The sequence below is a fragment of the Ursus maritimus genome, unplaced genomic scaffold (genome assembly GCF_017311325.1).
Source record: "Ursus maritimus isolate PB19 unplaced genomic scaffold, ASM1731132v1 scaffold_27, whole genome shotgun sequence".
Taxonomy (NCBI): Eukaryota; Metazoa; Chordata; class Mammalia; order Carnivora; family Ursidae; genus Ursus; species Ursus maritimus.
The window spans coordinates 37,702,875-37,720,659 of NW_024425230.1; the positions used below are offsets into that span (position 1 = coordinate 37,702,875).

A 17,785-nucleotide genomic window follows, 5' to 3' on the forward strand; every position below is an offset into this window, starting at 1 on the left:
TCTGTCTCTAAAGTGCCTATTCTGGATATTTCATCTAAATGGAAGCAGAAAACCTGTGGCCCTTTGTGACTGGCTGCTTTCACTTAGAGTAATGTCTGTTGGGTTCATCCCTGCAAACATTTGTTTTGATACTTTTTGCCTGCTTTTTGTATGTCACAATGTAACGGGAAGTTACAGAGATCCACAAACGAGCCAAGTTCCTATACCCTATGGTAAGAGCTACGCTCACAGGCGTTGTCCAGGGGCTAAGGCATTAATGGAACAGGAAAGGAGCAATTCTGAACGCTTTGAAGAGGGTTTCCCTGCTCCTAACTTTAGAGGACATTCACCTTCTGGACTTTTCTCTGCTTCATTATGGGAGGGTCCTGGGCAGCTTTCACTGGTTAGAGAATCACAAGGTTAACTTTTGTTTTTAGCACTCGAGGCTCCATAGTCATGGAGCTCCCAGGGCTTCTGAATCCAACGTGTGAACCCATGTCTGATGGCCAAGGTGGAGTTTGAGGGGCTGGAACAATTTCATTGTTTATGATGTGGCTGGCACTTCCATTCCTGGAAACAGTTCATACTGATAGTTAATACAAGATATATCCTGAAAAACAAAAAAATACAGATCATAAAAACCTTTAATTAGAATTTTTGATTGCAATTTTGATTCTTACCTTCTTTCTGACTCTAAAGGGAAAATTTACAACACTTTGTTTACATGTGGTGTTTGGGTTGTTTTCTTCATTAGATTGGGCAGATTCCCTTCCATATCTATGTTCAGATATATAGATATATATACATGTAATGAATGAATTTATTACTTTTTCTGCATTCGTGGGATTGTTTTTAAATGGTTTCGCTCCATTGTCTGCCAGTGGAGATCTGCATCAAGAGATTGTTAAATCATCCTTAGGTGTTCTTGTAGATAGTTCTTTGGTTCCTATTTCTTGTGGTCAGATCCCAGGGACCACAGCTGCAAGTGGCAGGTCTGAGCATAGGAGAAACACCTGACCCGCACAGATTTTGCAGTGGAGAGAGACTCCCCTGTGGAAGGTGGATTAAACGTCCAGGTCTCAGCTCTTGTCCCCAAATTCACCTTTCTAGGACTCCTTGCTCATTTTTGCTGCAGCCTCTCTACTGGCCACAAAGGGGCGCTGCTTCTCTTTAGTGCTCAGTTCCTGCCACAAGACCCACCTGTTAAGGTCAGGGAGTCCAAAGTTTTGCCCTTATAGCTCCTAAAAGAATTTTGAAAATATATATTCCTTGAACACACTTTAAAGATCATATATACAGTTTCCATAAGATAATTTACAATATCATGCATTTAAATAGATGCAAAGGATGGATATTTTGTGCATTGTAAATACTGATACTCTAAGCTGTTATATCACTTTAAAATGTAATCAATGGAAGATAAATGCCCAAGAGATTTGATAACTACTATCATAATTTTTTTTAAAAGATTTATTTTTTCATTTGAGAGAGAGAGCATGCATGAGTGGGAGGGGCAGAGGGAGAGGGAAAATCTCAAGCAGACTCTGCACTGACATGGCTCAATCCCACAGCCCCAAGATCTTGACCAGAGCTGAAACCAAGGGTCCGTCCCCCAACTGTGCCACCCAGGGGTCCCCTATTTTTAAAAACTAAATTTTTTTTAATTAAAAAAAATTTAAAAATTGTCTAATTGTTTACCTAATTCCTTTCTCTTCTCAAACTTGTTTTTCTACTTCCATTTCACCGAGAATTTAATACAAATATTTTTATACCTGAAGTGTTTTATTGATCAATCATATTTCACTACGACAAAATAAGTACGTTAACTGAATTTTAAAACATTTTCCACATTGTTTGGACTTAAAATTCTATGCATTAATGTTTTTCTTCTGGATTAATTTATTCTTGCAATTATTAGTACTACGCACTTGATCCATGCAACATAAACTTATATTACAAATTTTTATAATTATTAAACATAAAGGTGTTGTTTTATTGGAAATACATTCCTTAATTAAATGGACACATGTTACTTATTGCCAGAAAAGACAGGGTTTCTTTCCAATGCTTTTTTTTTTCCTTTCGTTTTTATAGCTGTAACCTAAGAAATCTTGTTGCCATAAGTCAGTGGTTGGAAGGAGTTTCAACAATGTCACTCACTACCATATAGTGAACTAATTGACAAATTGAGTCCTTAAATTTTGTTGAAAGAAAAGATTTGGAAATCTTCTAATTTACAAAAGAATTTTTTTTTAAAGATTTTATTTATTTATTTGTCAGAGAGAGAGAGAGCCCAAGCAGGGGTAGCGGCAGGCAGAGCAGGCAGAGCTGGCAGAACAGGCAGGGGCAGAGGGAGAAGCAAGCTCCCTGCTGAGCAAGGAGCCCGATGTGGGACTCGATCCCAGGACCCCAGGATCATGACCTGAGCTGAAGGCAGTCACTGAACCCACTGAGCTAACCCAGGCATCCCTACAAAAGAATTTTTAAAAATTTACAAAAGAATTTGTTGTCCAGATTCATTTCCTTCCACCAAATTAATGTAAATATTTCAAATTGACATTTATTGGAAACCCCGAAAGTTTTTACATCCTCCAGCATTGCACCTTGGTCAGGTTTAGGGTGGATGACAGGAAAATGTTTACTTTGTGAAGTGAGAGGAGGGCCATTAGTGAAAAGGAGGTAGGAAAGGGGTCTTTCATAGATCTCCTAAAGTCACTCACCCTGGCCACCTCTCCTCTTTTAAGCCCCAGCCCAGCCCAGCTGCCCTGTGGAAGTGAGGTGGTTTACTGACTCCTGCCTTGGGGTGTGGATGTTGGCTAGTTTCTTGACCTACATAACAATGATGGAAATGATTATTTTCTGTGCTGTCCAAAATGGCAGCCACTACTCCCATGTTACTGTTGAGCACTTGAAGTGTGACTGGTAAGTCTGAGAAACTGAATTTTAAATTTTATTTAATTAATTAAACGTAAATAGCCAACATGGCTAGTGGCTACCATATTGGACAGTGCAGAGCTAGGGATTCAGCAATGTCCTAGGCTTGGTTTTCCACTTGCTCAACAGACTGAACTGTTGAGTTTTCGCTCATGGTGGAGAGGAGATGGTAATCCAGTCCCTTTTCTTCTTCAGTTAGGTCAAAGCCTCCCTCATCCATACCCCCACTCCCATCACCTCCTCCTGCTCCATACTCCAGTACCCCAAAGGCAAATCTTGAGACATCTGAGAACAAAATCTTAAAGCAATGTGAAGAATTCTTGGGTCTGATGGTAATCCCAGACCCACCCCTCTGACTTTGGGACCTGTGCCATTCTGAGTATCCATTTCCTCTGGGTTTAAATGAGTCTTTTGTTCTGGCTGTCAGCCTTTGGAGGGAAATATCCCAAGAAGGAGAGCAGTGGGCAGGAGTTACTGCCCAAGGAGAGACAAGCAAGCTGAGCCTACAAGGTCAGGAGAAAAGCAATCCAGGTGCCCTGGGTCCGTCCGTGAATGGTCAAGAGAGCAGAGTGGCTTCCAACATGGAGTGGTTATGAGGATGTAACTCAGAGTGAAGGTGGCTGTGATGGTTCATTTGTATGTGTGTGTGAGAGAGATTTTTATTTATTTGTGTAAGGGAGACAGTGAGAAAGTGAGCTCACAAGCAGGGGAAGTGGCAGGCAGAGGGAGAAGCAGACTGCCCTCTGAGCAGGGAGCCCCATGCAGGACTATATCCCAGGACCCCGGGATCATGACCTGAGCTGAAGGCCGATGCTTAACTGACTGAGCCTCCCAGGCATCCCTGTGATGGTTCATTTTATATGTCAGCTTGATGGGCGAAGGGATGCCCAGATAGCTGATAAACATAATTTTTGGGTGTGTCTGGAAGAGATTAGCAGTTGAATTAGTGGAGTGAGTAAAGATCACCCTCATCACTGCAGTGGGCATCATCCAGTGAATGCACAGAGGGCCCAAACAGAAAACAAAAAGGCAGAAGAGCAAATTAATCTGTGCTTGAGCTGGGAGACACACTTTTTACTGTTGTTGGTCTTCGGCACTCCTGGTTCTTGGGCCTTGGACCCAGATTTACAGCACTGGCTTCCCTCCTTGTCAGTTTTTCCAGTTTGAACTGGAACTACACCCACCAGCTTTCCTGGGCCTCCAACTTGAAGACAGCAGATCATAAGATCTCTTTCTCAGCCCCCTTAATTGTGTGTGAGGCCAGTTCCTCATGATAAATCTTTATATTTCTCTATATATTCTATTAGTTTGGGTTGGCTTACCACGTTAAGTCAGGTTAGTATCTGATTCCGAAGGCTAGGGAAGATACGTACCGGCTTACAGGAAGAAGCCATTAAAAAATAAAAGGTTTCCTTGAGTAATACTAACCAAAGTGAAAACGTAATCCACGTCAACCACGAATAAAAAACACAAAACTTAAGTAATGCAACCCCACATTACTTATTAATGAGACTTCCTATTTTCTCCACCACTTTTATAACAAATTATCTGTTAGCTATGAAACAAACCAATTGAAAACTTTAAAAAACCTCTTTTTAAACCATATGTAAAGCCTTGTTTAAATTGATTAAAACCCAGAATCGTTTCTCTCCACGGAAATCTTTAGTAAAAGGCGAAAGATTTATGCGATCTGAAGAGAAACCAGAGTATGCTAAATATGATCCCTAACTCGTTCTTCAGGTAAGGGCAACCCCTAACACACTGAGGGTGGCTGTTTATCCCAAGAGTTAGTGCCTGCCGAAATTTATCCCAGGGATTCTGAAAATAACATCCTCACACTTAGAAAAGTCAAATAAGAATAATTTCTTTTACTTGAAAACAATGATACTGTTTGCAGTGTATTATGGGTATGCAAATGAAGCTGACTAATCGCCCTACGGACTCCGGAAATCTTAGTATTCAAAACTTGCTCTGGGGGGCGCCTGGGTGGCACAGCGGTTAAGCGTCTGCCTTTGGCTCAGGGCGTGATCCTGGCGTTATGAGATCGAGCCCCACATCAGGCTCCTCCGCTATGAGCCTGCTTCTTCCTCTCCCACTCCCCCTGCTTGTGTTCCCTCTCTCGCTGGCTGTCTCAATCTCTGTCGAATAAATAAATAAAATTTAAAAAAAAAAAAACAAAAAAAACTTGCTCTGGGGGCCACCTTTAAGGGCCAAAGCGGAGACTCAGCTGCTTGACATGTAAATTTTGTTCTTGTCAACTAGACACATTCTGATTTTGTCTGTTCCTACACTGGGACTTTGAGTATGATTTATTTTATTTTTAAAAGAGATTTTATTTATCGATTTTTTATTTATATTCAATTAGCCAAGGTATAGTATTTTATTTATTTATTCCAGGGTGTGAGGGAGCAGAGGAAGAGGGATTAGCAGACACCCCAGCGGGCCTGGTGCAGTGGCAGGGCTCAAACCCACCACCCTGAGATCATGACCCCAGTTAAAATCAAGAGTCTGACACTTAAACAACTGAGCCACCCAGGTGCCCCTAAAAATTTTATTCTTAAGTAATCTCTATACCCAAGGTGGGGCCTGGACTTACAACCCAGAGATCAAGAGTTGCATGCTCCACCAACTGAGCCAGCCAGGTACTCGACTAGTACAAATTTTTTAAATTGCAATTTATAATTGCTTATTATTGGTATATAGTAATGCAATTGACTTTGATTCATCACTCTCACATTCAGCAATCTTAAACTCTGGTTCTAATGATTGCATATTCTAGTGGGTGTTGTATGGAGACAAGCATAACACCTGAAAGTGACAACTTTGTTTTTCTCTTATAGATCTATACTTTTTATTATTTCTTTTTCTTGATTGATTTAACTGGTTGGGAAATCTAATAGAGACATTGGACTGAAGCAATGATAGTGGGTATCTTTTTCTTATTCTGGTCATAGCTTTCATTGGACCACCATTAAATGTGAAATTTGCTGTAGACAGGTGGGACTTCATGGACGGGTAGTCTATGCAGTTACCCTGTGCTCATAAGACCCCAGCTCTGCAGTCACCTTCATGAAATTCTTAGTAATTTTGAAGAAAGGTCCTGCATCTTCATTTTGTACTGGGCCTCAAAAGGATTCTGGTAGAAACTCTTCTAATTAAGCTAGTTCCATTCGATTCCAAGTTTGCTGTGATTTTTTTTTTCTTGTAGTATATGTTGGTATTGAGATAATCATAAGTTTTCTCTTTTAATTTATTAATGTGGAAAATTTCATTCACAGATTTTCTATGATAAAGCATCCCTGCGGTCATAGCCTGAACTCTATTTCACAATCATGTATTTTTAAATAGACTTTGTTGTTTAGAAAAGTTTCAAGTTTACAGAAAACGTGAAGGTAGTGCAGAGAGTTCTGTATATCCCACACACATTTGTCCCTATCACTAATATGTTATTATTAGTATGGTACACTTGTTTCAATTAATGAATCAATAGTTTATTCAGATTTGTTTAGTTTTTATCTAATGTCTTTTCTTCTGCTCAAGGATCCTCTCCAGGATACTATAATATATTTAGTTGTCATGTCTCCTTAGAATCCTCTGGGCTGTAAGTTTCTTAGACTTTCCTTGTTTTGATGACCTTGATAGTTTTAAAGTATACTGGCAAGATATTTTGTAGAACGTCCCTCTACTGGGACTTGTCTGATGTTTTTCTCATAATTAGACTGGGGTAATGTGATTTTGAGAGGAAAACTACATAGATTTATTGCTATTTTCATCACTTCATTTCAAGGGTACATACATCAACGTGATTTATCACTATTGATATGATGATACTAATCACCTCCGGGAGGAGAGGAGCCTGGAGGTTGAATCAATGGCCAACGATTTAATTAATCATGCCTAAGTGATAAAGCCTCCATAAAAACACAAAAAAGGGTGAGGTTCAGAGAGCTTCGGGGTTGGTGAATACTTGGAGATGCAGGGAAAGCAGCGTACCCAGAGAGAGTATGGAAAGCATTCCTTCCCACATACGTTGGCCTAGGTATCTCTTCCATATGGCTGTTCTTGAGTTATATCATTTTATAATAAACCAGTAATCTAGTAAGTAAACTGTTTTCCTGAATTCTGTTGAATTGCTCCAGCAAATTAGTCAAATCTGAGGAGGGGGGTAATGAGGACCTCCAATTTATAGTTGGTTGGTTAGAGGCACAGGTGATAGCCTGGATTTGCCATTGCAACATAAAATTATGAGAGATGCAAAGAAACAGAAAACGTATGATCTGTACATTGGGAAAAAAGCAGTCAACAAAAACGGACTGTGAAAGCAACCAGATGTTGAGTTTAACAGACAAAGACTTGAAAGTAGCTATTACAAATATGTTTAAGGAAGTGAAATAAAGTATGAGAACAATGTCACATCAAATGGAGAATATTAATAAAGGGGTAAAAATTAAAAAGAAACAAAGGAAATGCTGGAGTGAAAAAGTACAGTAATTGAAATGAAAAATTCACCACAGGGATTCAACACAGATGTTCACTAGCAGAAGAAAGAACTAGCAAACTTGAAGATAGATCAATAGAGGTTATGTAATCCAAAGTACAGAGAGGAAAGCAATGAAGAAAAATTAACAGAGCCTCAGAGAAATGTGGGACACCATTAAACATATCAACATATGTGTAATGGGAGTACCAGAAGAGGAGAGAGAAAGGAGCAGAAAAAAAATATTTGAAGAAATGATAGCTAAAAACTTCCCAAGTTATAGAAAAACAATCATTTTCATATCCAGGAAGCCTAATGAATTCCATCTAGAATAAATTCAAAGAGATCCACAAACAGACACATCACAGTAAAAATGTCAAAAGCCAAAGACAAGGAGGGAATTTTTTTTTTTTAATTTTTATTTTAGGTAGGCTCCAGGCCCAACATGGGGCTTGAGCTCACAATCCTGAGATCAAGAGTCACATGCTCTACCGGCTGAGCCAGCCAGGTGCCCCAAGGAGTGAATCTTGAAAGCAGCAAGAGAAAAATAAGTCATCACTTACAAGAGAACCCAAATGAAGTGAACAGCAACAATGGCAGACAGAAGGCTGTGAGGTAACATGTTCAAAGTGCTCAAAGAAGGGGGCGCCTGGGTGGTGCATTTGGTTAAGCATCCAAATCTTGGTTTTGGCTCAGGGTTGTGTGATTGAGCCGCACGTCCCAGCTCCGTGCTCAGCGTGGGAGTCGGCTTGGGATTCTCTCTCCCTCTCCCTCTGCCACTCCCGCTCATGCTAGCGCGCGCGCTCTCTCTCTCTCAAATAAATAAATAAATAAATCTTTTCTAGAAAAACTGCTCAAAGAAAAAATTGCCAACCATGGGTGCCTGGGTGGCTCAGTCATTAAGCATTTGCCTTTGGCCCAGGGCGTGATCCCAGGGTCCTTGGATCGAGCCCTGCATTGGGCTCCTTGCTCCGCTGGGAGCCTGCTTCTTCCTCTCCCACTCCCCCTGTTTGTGTTCCCTCTCTTGCTGGCTGTCTCTCTCTCTGTCAAATAAATAAATAAAATCTTTTTTTTTTTTAATCGACAACCGGAATCCTATATCCAACAAAACTACATTTAAAAAATGAAGGCAAATTTGCAGATAAACAAAAACTGAGAAAATTTGTTTCTAGAAAACCTGCCTTACAAGAAATAAAGGAAGTTCATCAGGCTGAAAGCAAGTGAACCTCAGAGAGTCATGGGGGTCCACACAAAAAACCAAAGAGCACCCATAATTATGTAATTACCAGGTAATTATGTAATTACAAAAGATAGAATAAATGCAGTTTTGTTGTCCTTGTTTTCTCTTAACTGATTTTTTTTTAAAGATTTTATTTATTTATTTGACAGAGATAGAGACAGCCAGCGAGAGAGGGAACACAAGCAGGGGGAGTGGGAGAGGAAGAAGCAGGCTCATAGCAGAGGAGCCTGATGTGGGGCTCGATCCCACAACGCCGGGATCATGCCCTGAGCTGAAGGCAGATGCTTAACCGCTGTGCCACCCAGGCGCCCCTCTTAACTGATTTTTTAAAAATATTTTTATTTATTCATTTAGAGAGAAAGAGAGAAAGCTGGAGGAGAGAGAGAGGGAGAGAGAGAATCTTAAGCAGGCTCCATATTCAGCATGGACCCCAACACCAGGCTCAATCTCATGACCCTGAGATCATGACTCTGAGATCACTACCTGAGCCAAAATCAAGAGTCCAACGATTAACTGACTAAGCCACCCACCCACCCCTCTTAACTGATTTAAAAAGCAATTGTAGAGGTCCCTGGGTGGCTCAGTCAATTAAGCATCTGACTTCAGCTCAGGTCATGATCTCAGGGTCCTGGGATGGAGCCCTGCATCTGGCTCCCCCCTCAGCAGGGAGTCTTCTTGTCCCTCTCCCTCTGCCCCTCCCCGGGCTTGTGTTCTCCCTCTCTCCCTCTCTTTCTCTCAAATAAATAAATCTTAAAAAAATAAAAAGCAATTATATAAAACAATATGTATATAATGTATTGTTGGGCCTATCACATAGAAATGTAATATATTTGCCAGTAAGAGCACATAGAGTTTATGTGGGAGCAAACTGTATTGAGCTAAAGAAATGTCTCCAGATGGTAACTGAAATGCAGAAGAATAAATAAAGACAACCAGAAACAATAAATAAAAAGAATATTATAACAAAAGTGATGTATACTTGCTCTTTTCTTCTCACCTTCTTTATTTTTTTAATAGTTATTCTTGCTGCCAAACATTTTTTATTCTTTATTTTTTAAAAAGATTTTTAATTTATTCATTTGAGAGACAGAGAGACAGAGAGAGCACAAGCAGCGGGAGAGGCAGAGGGAGAGGGAGAAGCAGACCCCCCACTGATCCAGGAGCCTGATGCTGGGCTCCATCCCGGGACCTGGAGATGATGAGGTGAACTGAAGGCAGATGCTCAACCATTTGAGCCACCCAGGCTTCCCTCTGTCACCTTCTTTAAAAAGACATAAAATTACATAATGATAACAATGTTTTGTTTGGCTTGTAACATTTATAGGTGTAATCTAACAATAAGACTATAAAAAGGGGGTAAGGAAAGAGAGGTATATAAGAGCAACATTTTTATATATTGCAGGAATTTCGTAAGAATCTGAAGTTGATTCTGATAAGTTAAGGTGTGTATGGTAAGCCCTAGAGAAATCACTAGGGAAATTACTTTAAAAAGTTGTTAAAAAATCATTTGAGGACTTAAAATGCTAAGTTAGATAATATTCATTTAATGCAAAAAAGAAACCAGTAAAAGTAAGAATAGAGGAACATAAAAGATATGAGACACATAGAAATCAAAAAGTTAAATATATGTTGAAGTATATCCATGATAACATTAAATGTGAATGGATTAAACAATTCAACCAAAGGCAGAGATTGTCAGACTTGATTTAAAACAAACGAACAAGATCTATCTATATTCTGTCTACCTGAGACACACTAGGTTCAAAGATACAAACAGACTGAAAATAAAAGCTGGAGGTGCCTGGGTTGCTCAGTCAATTAAGCATCAGGTCATAATCCCAGGGTCCTGGGATTGAGCCCCACATCGGGCTCCCTGCTCAGTGGGGAGCCTGCATCTCCCTCTCCCTCTGTCTGCCACTCCCCCTGCTTGTGCACTCTCTCTCTCTCTCAAATTAATAGGTAAAATCTTAAAAAAAAAAAGAAAAGAGGGGTGCCTGGGTGGCTCAGTCGTTAAGCGTCTGCCTTCGGCTCAGGGCATGGTCCCAGAGTCCTGGGATCGAGCCCCGCATCAGGCTCCTCCGCTGGGAGCCTGCTTCTTCCTCTCCCACTCCCCCTGCTTGTGTTCCCTCTCTCGCTGGCTGTCTCTCTCTGTCAAATAAATAAATAAAATCTTAAAAAAAAAAAAAAAAGAAAAGCTGGAAAAAGATCTATCACGCAAAGAGCAAACAAAGCTGGAAGGATTCTAATTTCAGACAAAATAGACTTTAAAACAAAAAAATGTTACTAGAGATAGGGACATTTTATAATTTAAAAAAGGCCAATCCATCAGGAAGATATAACAATTATACACAAATAAGCACCTGATAAGAGAGCACCAAAATATGTGAAGCAAAAACTAACAAAAATGGACAACTCAACAACAGAGACTTCAATATTCCACTTTCGATATTAGAACAACTAGACAATCAATAAGGAAATATAAGATTTGAAAACATTGTAGCAGTGTCTGGGTGGCTCAGTCGTTAAGTGTCTGCCTTTGGCTCAGGTCATGATCCCAGGGTCCTGGGATGGAGCCCTGAGTTGGGCTCCCTGCTCAGTGGGAAGCCTGCTTCTCCCTCTGCCCCCCGCCCCCGCTTGTATTCCCTCTCTTCCTGTCTCTCTCTCTGTCAAACAAATAAATAAAATCTTAAAAAAAGAAAAGAAAAAGAAAACATTGCAAACCAGCTAGACCTAAGAGACATCTATATAGAACATTCAATCCAACAACAGCAGAATATACATTTTTCTCAAGTGCTCATGGAACATTCTCTAGGATAAGAGTGTGGTGGGTCATAAGACAAAGCTCAATAAAAGGACAGCAGTAATACAATAATGTTCTCTCATCACAATGAAATGAAACTAGAAATCAGTAACAGGAAGAAATTCAAGAAACTCACAAACGGGAAGAAATTAAACGACACACTCCCACATAACCAATGTGTCAAGAAAGAGATCAAAAGAGAAATTAGAAAACCCTTTAAGATGAATAAAAATGAAGGTACAACATATCAAAGCTCATGGAATGCTGTACCGCAGTGCTTAGAAGAAACTATAAATTCATAACTTACAAACATTCTTTTCTTTCTTTCTATCTTCCTTCCTTCCTTCCTTCCTTCCTTCCTTCCTTCCTTCCTTCTTTTCTTTCTTTCTTTCTTTCTTTCTTTCTTTCTTTCTTTCTTTCTTTCTTTCAAGGTTTTATTTATTTGACAGAGTGAGCGAGTGAGAGAGAGCAAGTATGACCAGGGGAGCAGCAGGCAGAGGGAGAAGCAGGCTGGTGGAAACGCCTACATTAAGAAAAAAGAAAGCTCTCAAAACAATAAACTAATAGGTCTCAAAATAATAAATTTTCACCTAAACACACTCAAAAAGGAAAAGCAAACTCAATCTGAACAAGCAGAGAGAAAGAAATAAAAAAGATTGGAACAGAACTTAATGAAATAAAGATTATTAAATAATAGAGCAAACAGTGAAACCAAAAGCTGGTTCATGGATAACACCAACAAAAGTGACAAACCTTTAGCTAGACTGACCAAGAAAAAAGAAGACTCAACCATTTAAAATCAGGGGCACCTGGCTGGTTCAGTTGGAAGGGCGTGTGACTTTTGATCTCAGCATTGTGAATTTGAGCCCCATGTTGGGTGCAGAGATTACTTTAAAATAAAATCTTAAAAAAACCTCAAACATTTAAGGGGTGCCTGGGTGGCTCAGTTGGTTAAGCATCTGATTCTTGAGTTCAGCTCAGGTCATGATCTCAGGGGATCAAGCCCCACATCGGGCTCTGGCACTCAGCTCAGAGTCTGCTTGAGATTCTCCCTCTCCCTTTGCCCCTCCCCCAACTCATGCGTGCGTATACGCGTGCATGCGTGCGCTCTCTCTCTCAAATTTAAACAAAAAATTAAAGTAGAGAAAAAAAACCCCTCATTTCAAATGAGGGGTGCCTGTCTGCCTCAGTTGGTAGACTCTTGATCTCGGGGTCATGAGTTTGAGCCCCACATTGGGTATAGAGATTACTTTAAAAAAATCTTAAAAAAACATCTAAAGTCAGAAATGAAGGGACATTACTACCTACCTTTTGGAAATGAAGAGAATTACAGAAGAATACTATGAACAATTGTATTTCAATGAATTAGATAACAGGTGAAATAGACAAATTCTTAAAGACTCATGCTATCAAAACTGACTCAAAAATAGACAATCTGAATAGGTCTATCACAAGTGACGAGATTGAATTAGTAAGAAACCAAACCAAAACCAAAAACTACCTACAACAAAAGCCCAGGCTCACCTAGCTTTACTGCTGAATTCCACCAAACATTTAAATAAGAATTAATACCATTTTTTCACAAACTCGTTCAAAAAAATAGGAGTGAACACTTCCCAACTCATTCTATGAGGTATTACCCTGATATCAAAACCATGTAGAAACATCAGAAGAAAACTACAGAGCAATATTTTTATGCATATGGATGCAGAAGTCCTCAACAAAATACTAACAAACCTAAATCCAGCAACATATAAAAAAAGAATCATGCACCTAAGTATGTGGGATTTATCCCCCAAAATGCAAGGTTGGTTTAACCATCTAAAAATCAATGTTATACACTATATCAATAGAATAAAAAACAACCACATGATCACCCCAATAGATGCAGAAAAAGTACTTGCCAAAGAGCAACACTCTTGCATGAGAAAAACGCTCAACAAACTAAGAATAGAAGGGAACTTCCTCAACCTGGCAAAGGGCATATCTGAAAAACCCACAGCTAACATTATGCTCAAAAAAAGTATTCATGCTTTCCTGGTAAGATCAGGAACAAGACAAAATATATGCTGTCCCTACTTCCATTCAACATTGCACTGGTGGTTCTAGCCAGGGCAATCAGGCAAGATAAAAAAATGAAAAGAATCTGGATTGGAAAGAAAGAAGCAAAACTATATTCACGGATGACAGGATCTTATATATAGACAACCTAAAAATCTAACAAAAAAACTATTAGAACTGGTAAACAAGTTCAGTAAATTTGGAGGATATAGGATTGATATATAAAAAGCAATTATATTTCTCTACACTGGTAATGAACAATCTAAAATGAAATTAAGAACTTATTCCACTTATAATACCATGAGAAAGAATGAAATATTTAGGAATAAATTTAATTAAAGAAGCCCAAGACTTAGAAAACTACAAAACATTGCTGACAAAAATTTTTAAAGATCTGAATAAATGGAAAAGCATCCCATACTCATATACTGCAAGTACTAAGTACATAGGGTTTCTTTTGAATGTGGTGAAAATGTTTCAAATTGGCTGCAGTGATGGTTGCTTATATCTGTGAAGATACTAAAAACCATTAAATTTTACACTTTAAATGGGTGAATTGTATGGGCTGTGGATTATACTTCAATAAAGCTGTTCTTTTTAAAAAGTTTTTATTTTAATTCCAGTTAATATACAGTGTTCTATTCATTTCAGATGAATAAAGCTATTTTTAAAAAATATAAAAAGTAAATAAACAGAGGCTTCTGGCTGGCTCAGTGGGAAGTGCATGTGACTCTTGATCTCAGCTTTGTGAGTTCAAACCCCACGTTGGGGTAGAGGTTACTAAAAAATAAACAAACTTAAAAAAAAAGGAAATAAACACAATGATAACTCAGCTTGCGTTGTAGAGTGCCCAGACCCTGAGCATTGCATCCTCCTAGTGGTTCCCACATCCCCTTGGGATATGGGTGTTTCACTATGATTCTCATTTCAGGTGTGAGAAAACATATTCAGCAAAGCAAATTTCATGTTTTCATCCAACAAACAGTCCTTGAGGCCAAGGAGCTGGCCTTGTCTAAGGCCACAGTGAAGAAGAGGTGGAATGAAGGAGGGCTCCCAGGTCTCCTGTCCCACTGTCGCGGGCTCCGCCTTTCTGGGCCTGAACTTCAGCAGCCATGTTAGTTCCTGTGTCCCACGAGGTCCTGGGGGCACTAGGGGTCTTGTCTGAGGACATAAGGCTCTAAGACACTTGTTCCTGCGTCTGGAACAGTCTGGGCCTCATAGCAACCGGAGGTTTGATGTGAGCAGCCCGCACTGGTTGCCTGGCGTGGGAAGCCCTGTGGTGTCTGGGGGTCCAGTATTGCTCTTCCTCCCAGTCATCCATACAATCCAAAGTCACGGACCACCTCTTCTCTGAAGCCAGAGCCCAGCTCAACCTGGATGGGAAAGGAGGGGAAGACGATGCTGGGGTGTCAGAGTGGGGGCCAGGGTATTGAGCTGCTTCTTGGTCTAGGAATTAGCAATTACTTGTGCTTCGATTTCCAGGTGACCATGAGGCCAAACTAGGGTTTTCTCTGATGGGGTTGTGAATTGGGAGAGGGGATGGGAATCTAGTCCCTTGCCTACTGCAGAGTTAGGTCAACCTCCCCTCTGGCCTCCCCCATTATTTGCTCTCCAGGCTCTCTTTCTGAGAGGACCTCAAAGAAGGATCTTGCTGACACCCTGTCTGAGAGGCCAGAGACTGAAACGATGCAGTGAATTCTGAAGGCTGAGAAGCAGAGGACAGGTCTTTTGGTTTTCAGATCCAGATGTGAATTGGAGGTTCACCCCATCTGGCTGTGGGACCTGGGGCAAGCATGCAGCAGGTTGAGATGCAGTTTCCCTGGGCGTTCAATGGCTCCTTCTGCACAGTCCGTTTTGGAGGGAAACATTCAGAAGCGAGGCCGGAGGTCATAACAATTCCCCAGGCGAGACGAACAGGCTCAGCCCGCGGAGCTGGGACAAAGGCAAATCCAAGGGTGGGTCAAAGGGCGCCTGGGTCAGTTCCCACCACTGGCTTCTGCGACGATGGCACCGAGCGGCATGGGCGACTCCACCGGGGCCGCACACCTCGCGTCCGGGTCCCCTCGGGTCGGGCAGGGCGGACACACCCCGTACCGGGGAGGGGGAGGGGGCGGGGGCGGGCGCGGGAAGGGGCGGGCCCTCGGCCGGGCTGGGAGGAGCGCAGAGCAGCGTGGCGAGCGCGGCCGCGAGGGGAGGTAGGCCGGGGCGCGCAGCCGGGCCGGGAGCCAATCCGCCGGCAGGGCACCGAGAGCGGACCTGCACCGCGAGCGGAACGCAGGCGGCGCCAGGGGCTGCCGGGCGAGCGCCGGGGCTTCGGCGGTGCGGGGCGGGAAGCGGAACAGGAAGGCACCCGCGGCGCAGCAGCTTCGCCGGGCGCGGAGTGGGGGCTCTTCCCCGGCTTCCCCCTGGGGGTGGCCCCCTCACCACCCCACCCCCGGCTCCTGCGGAGGACACGTGTCAGCACGTTCCCGCCCTTGTCGTCTCATCCCATGTCATAGCCCCTCCCCGAGGCCTGGGACACCCCCGCCCTCCGGGCCCCATTATCCCCAGGCCCAACCTCCCACGCTGACCCGAGGTCCCGGCCGGGTCCCTCGCCTCCACCGGCCGGTCTCCCCGGGCAGCGAGCGCCCCGGCCCGGCCCCCAGCCGAAGACACTCGTCAGCAAGTTCTTACCCCTGTCATCTCGTCCCTCTGCCTAGCTCCACCCCGGGCCTGGGAACCCGGGTCCCCTTGGCCGATTGTCCCTGGGCCCAGCTCCGCGCTGACCGCAGGCTCGGCCCTAGCCCCTGACCGGCGCGTCTCCCCCGGCAACGCGCCGCCACCCGGGATGCCGCCGGCAGGCTGGGCTGCCGTCAGGGAGGCGGCGAGCCGCGACGTCTTGGCCGCCGACCTCCGGTGCAGCCTCTTCGCCTCGGCGCTGCAGAGCTACAAGCGCGACTCGGTGCTGCGGCCCTTCCCCGCGTCCTATGCCCGCCACGACTGCAAGGACTTTGAGGCCCTGGTGAGTGTGCTTCCCTCCACCCCTTCCCGCGCTGCCCTGTGCGTCCCAGGCCACGTGGCCTGTGGACCCGTATTAGTAAACATGCCAGCCCCCAGACTTCCCTTTCCCAGCCTGGCCTTAGGGAAGGTTTCCCTGAACTCAGGACACTCACCGACACCCTCGTTATCCACAGTCCCAAGGCTCTTGGTGGCTGCTTCCTCATGTTAATGACAGTGACTCCCAGGAGTGAAGTGAGAATTCAACAGTTGCATAGGCCTCCACAAAAGTTCCTAGCATGGCCAGCAGTAGTGGGGGGGGAGGGGTGATCAGAATCATATGCTTCTGCTAAATAAGAAGTCATTCATCCTTTTGCCAGTAATCAGACACCAAAAATCACCAAAGCCACCCAGACCTTGATCTTCAAATGAGGTAATATGTGGGCAGTACTTTTATAAATTGTAACTTACAGACCACGTGTCAGCTGTTATTTCTCCCATGATTCACAAGGCACTTAATTTCTTACAGAGTTCACCTTAGGGTCAGCATTCCAGATATCAGTTGTCTTCGTAATTCAAATATTTGGAATTACCTAGAAAAATATAATTTACCAAAAATTGTTTCTATAAGAAATAGAAAATCAAAATAGCCTATAATCATTAAAGGCATTGAATTAATAGTCAAAGATTGTCCCTCAAAGAAAAGTCCAGACCTACCTGGTTTCCTTGGCAAATTCTACCAAACACTGAGGGAATAAGTGTTTCCAGTTTTACTTTGTGTAAAATTCTTCCAGGGGCGCCTGGGTAGCGCAGTCGTTAGGTGTCTGCCTTAGGCTCAGGGCGTGATCCCGGGGTTTCGGGATCGAGTCCTACATCGGGCTCCTCCGTTATGAGCCTGCTTCTTCCTCTCCCACTCCCCCTGCTTGTGTTCCCTCTCTCGCAGGCTGTCTATCTCTGTCAAATAAATAAATAAATAATCTTAAAAAAAAATAAATAAAATTCTTCCAGAGTATTGAAAAAGAGGCTAATATAAGCTTGATCTAAATCTAATAAGGATAACACAAGAAAAGAAATTTATTGGCCAGTGTCACTCATGAGTATAAATGTAGAAATCCTCCATAACATACTAGGATCCCGAATCTAGCAATGTATAAAAAGAATAATTCCTCATTAACAGGGTGGATTTATCCCAGGAATCAGTTAAACATTAAAAAAAAATCAATGTTATGAGCCATGTTAACAGATTAAAGCAGATGTTTAGAATCAACAGATGTTTCGAATTTTCTCTCATGAGGTGGTCAGGGTTGGATTCACTCTT

General features: G+C 42.4%; 1 protein-coding gene, 1 long non-coding RNA gene and 1 other non-coding gene across 6 annotated transcripts in view; 1 reads left to right on the plus strand and 2 right to left on the minus strand.

Moving 5' to 3' along the window:
- On the minus strand, positions 1 to 17,321 carry LOC121105554. The gene is made up of 3 exons (XR_005838156.1): positions 17,185 to 17,321; positions 16,644 to 17,060; positions 1 to 589 (listed from the first exon to the last, which is right to left on the minus strand). It is a non-coding gene; the product is annotated as an uncharacterized LOC121105554 (long non-coding RNA).
- Positions 4,511 to 4,623, minus strand: LOC121105596. Its single transcript, XR_005838205.1, has one exon. It is a non-coding gene; the product is annotated as a U5 spliceosomal RNA (small nuclear RNA).
- PARP16 (poly(ADP-ribose) polymerase family member 16) overlaps positions 16,293 to 17,785 on the plus strand; it is a 21,677-nt gene continuing 20,184 nt past the window's right edge. For 3 of the 4 annotated variants that reach the window (XM_040643104.1, XM_040643105.1, XM_040643106.1), the window contains exon 1: positions 16,312 to 16,492. In XM_040643104.1, the coding sequence (XP_040499038.1) occupies positions 16,319 to 16,492 (174 nt within the window). In that variant the 5' untranslated portion in view covers positions 16,312 to 16,318. Of the gene's footprint in view, positions 16,493 to 17,785 lie in introns of all 4 variants that reach the window. The other variant, XM_008708679.2, reaches the window with a different exon arrangement.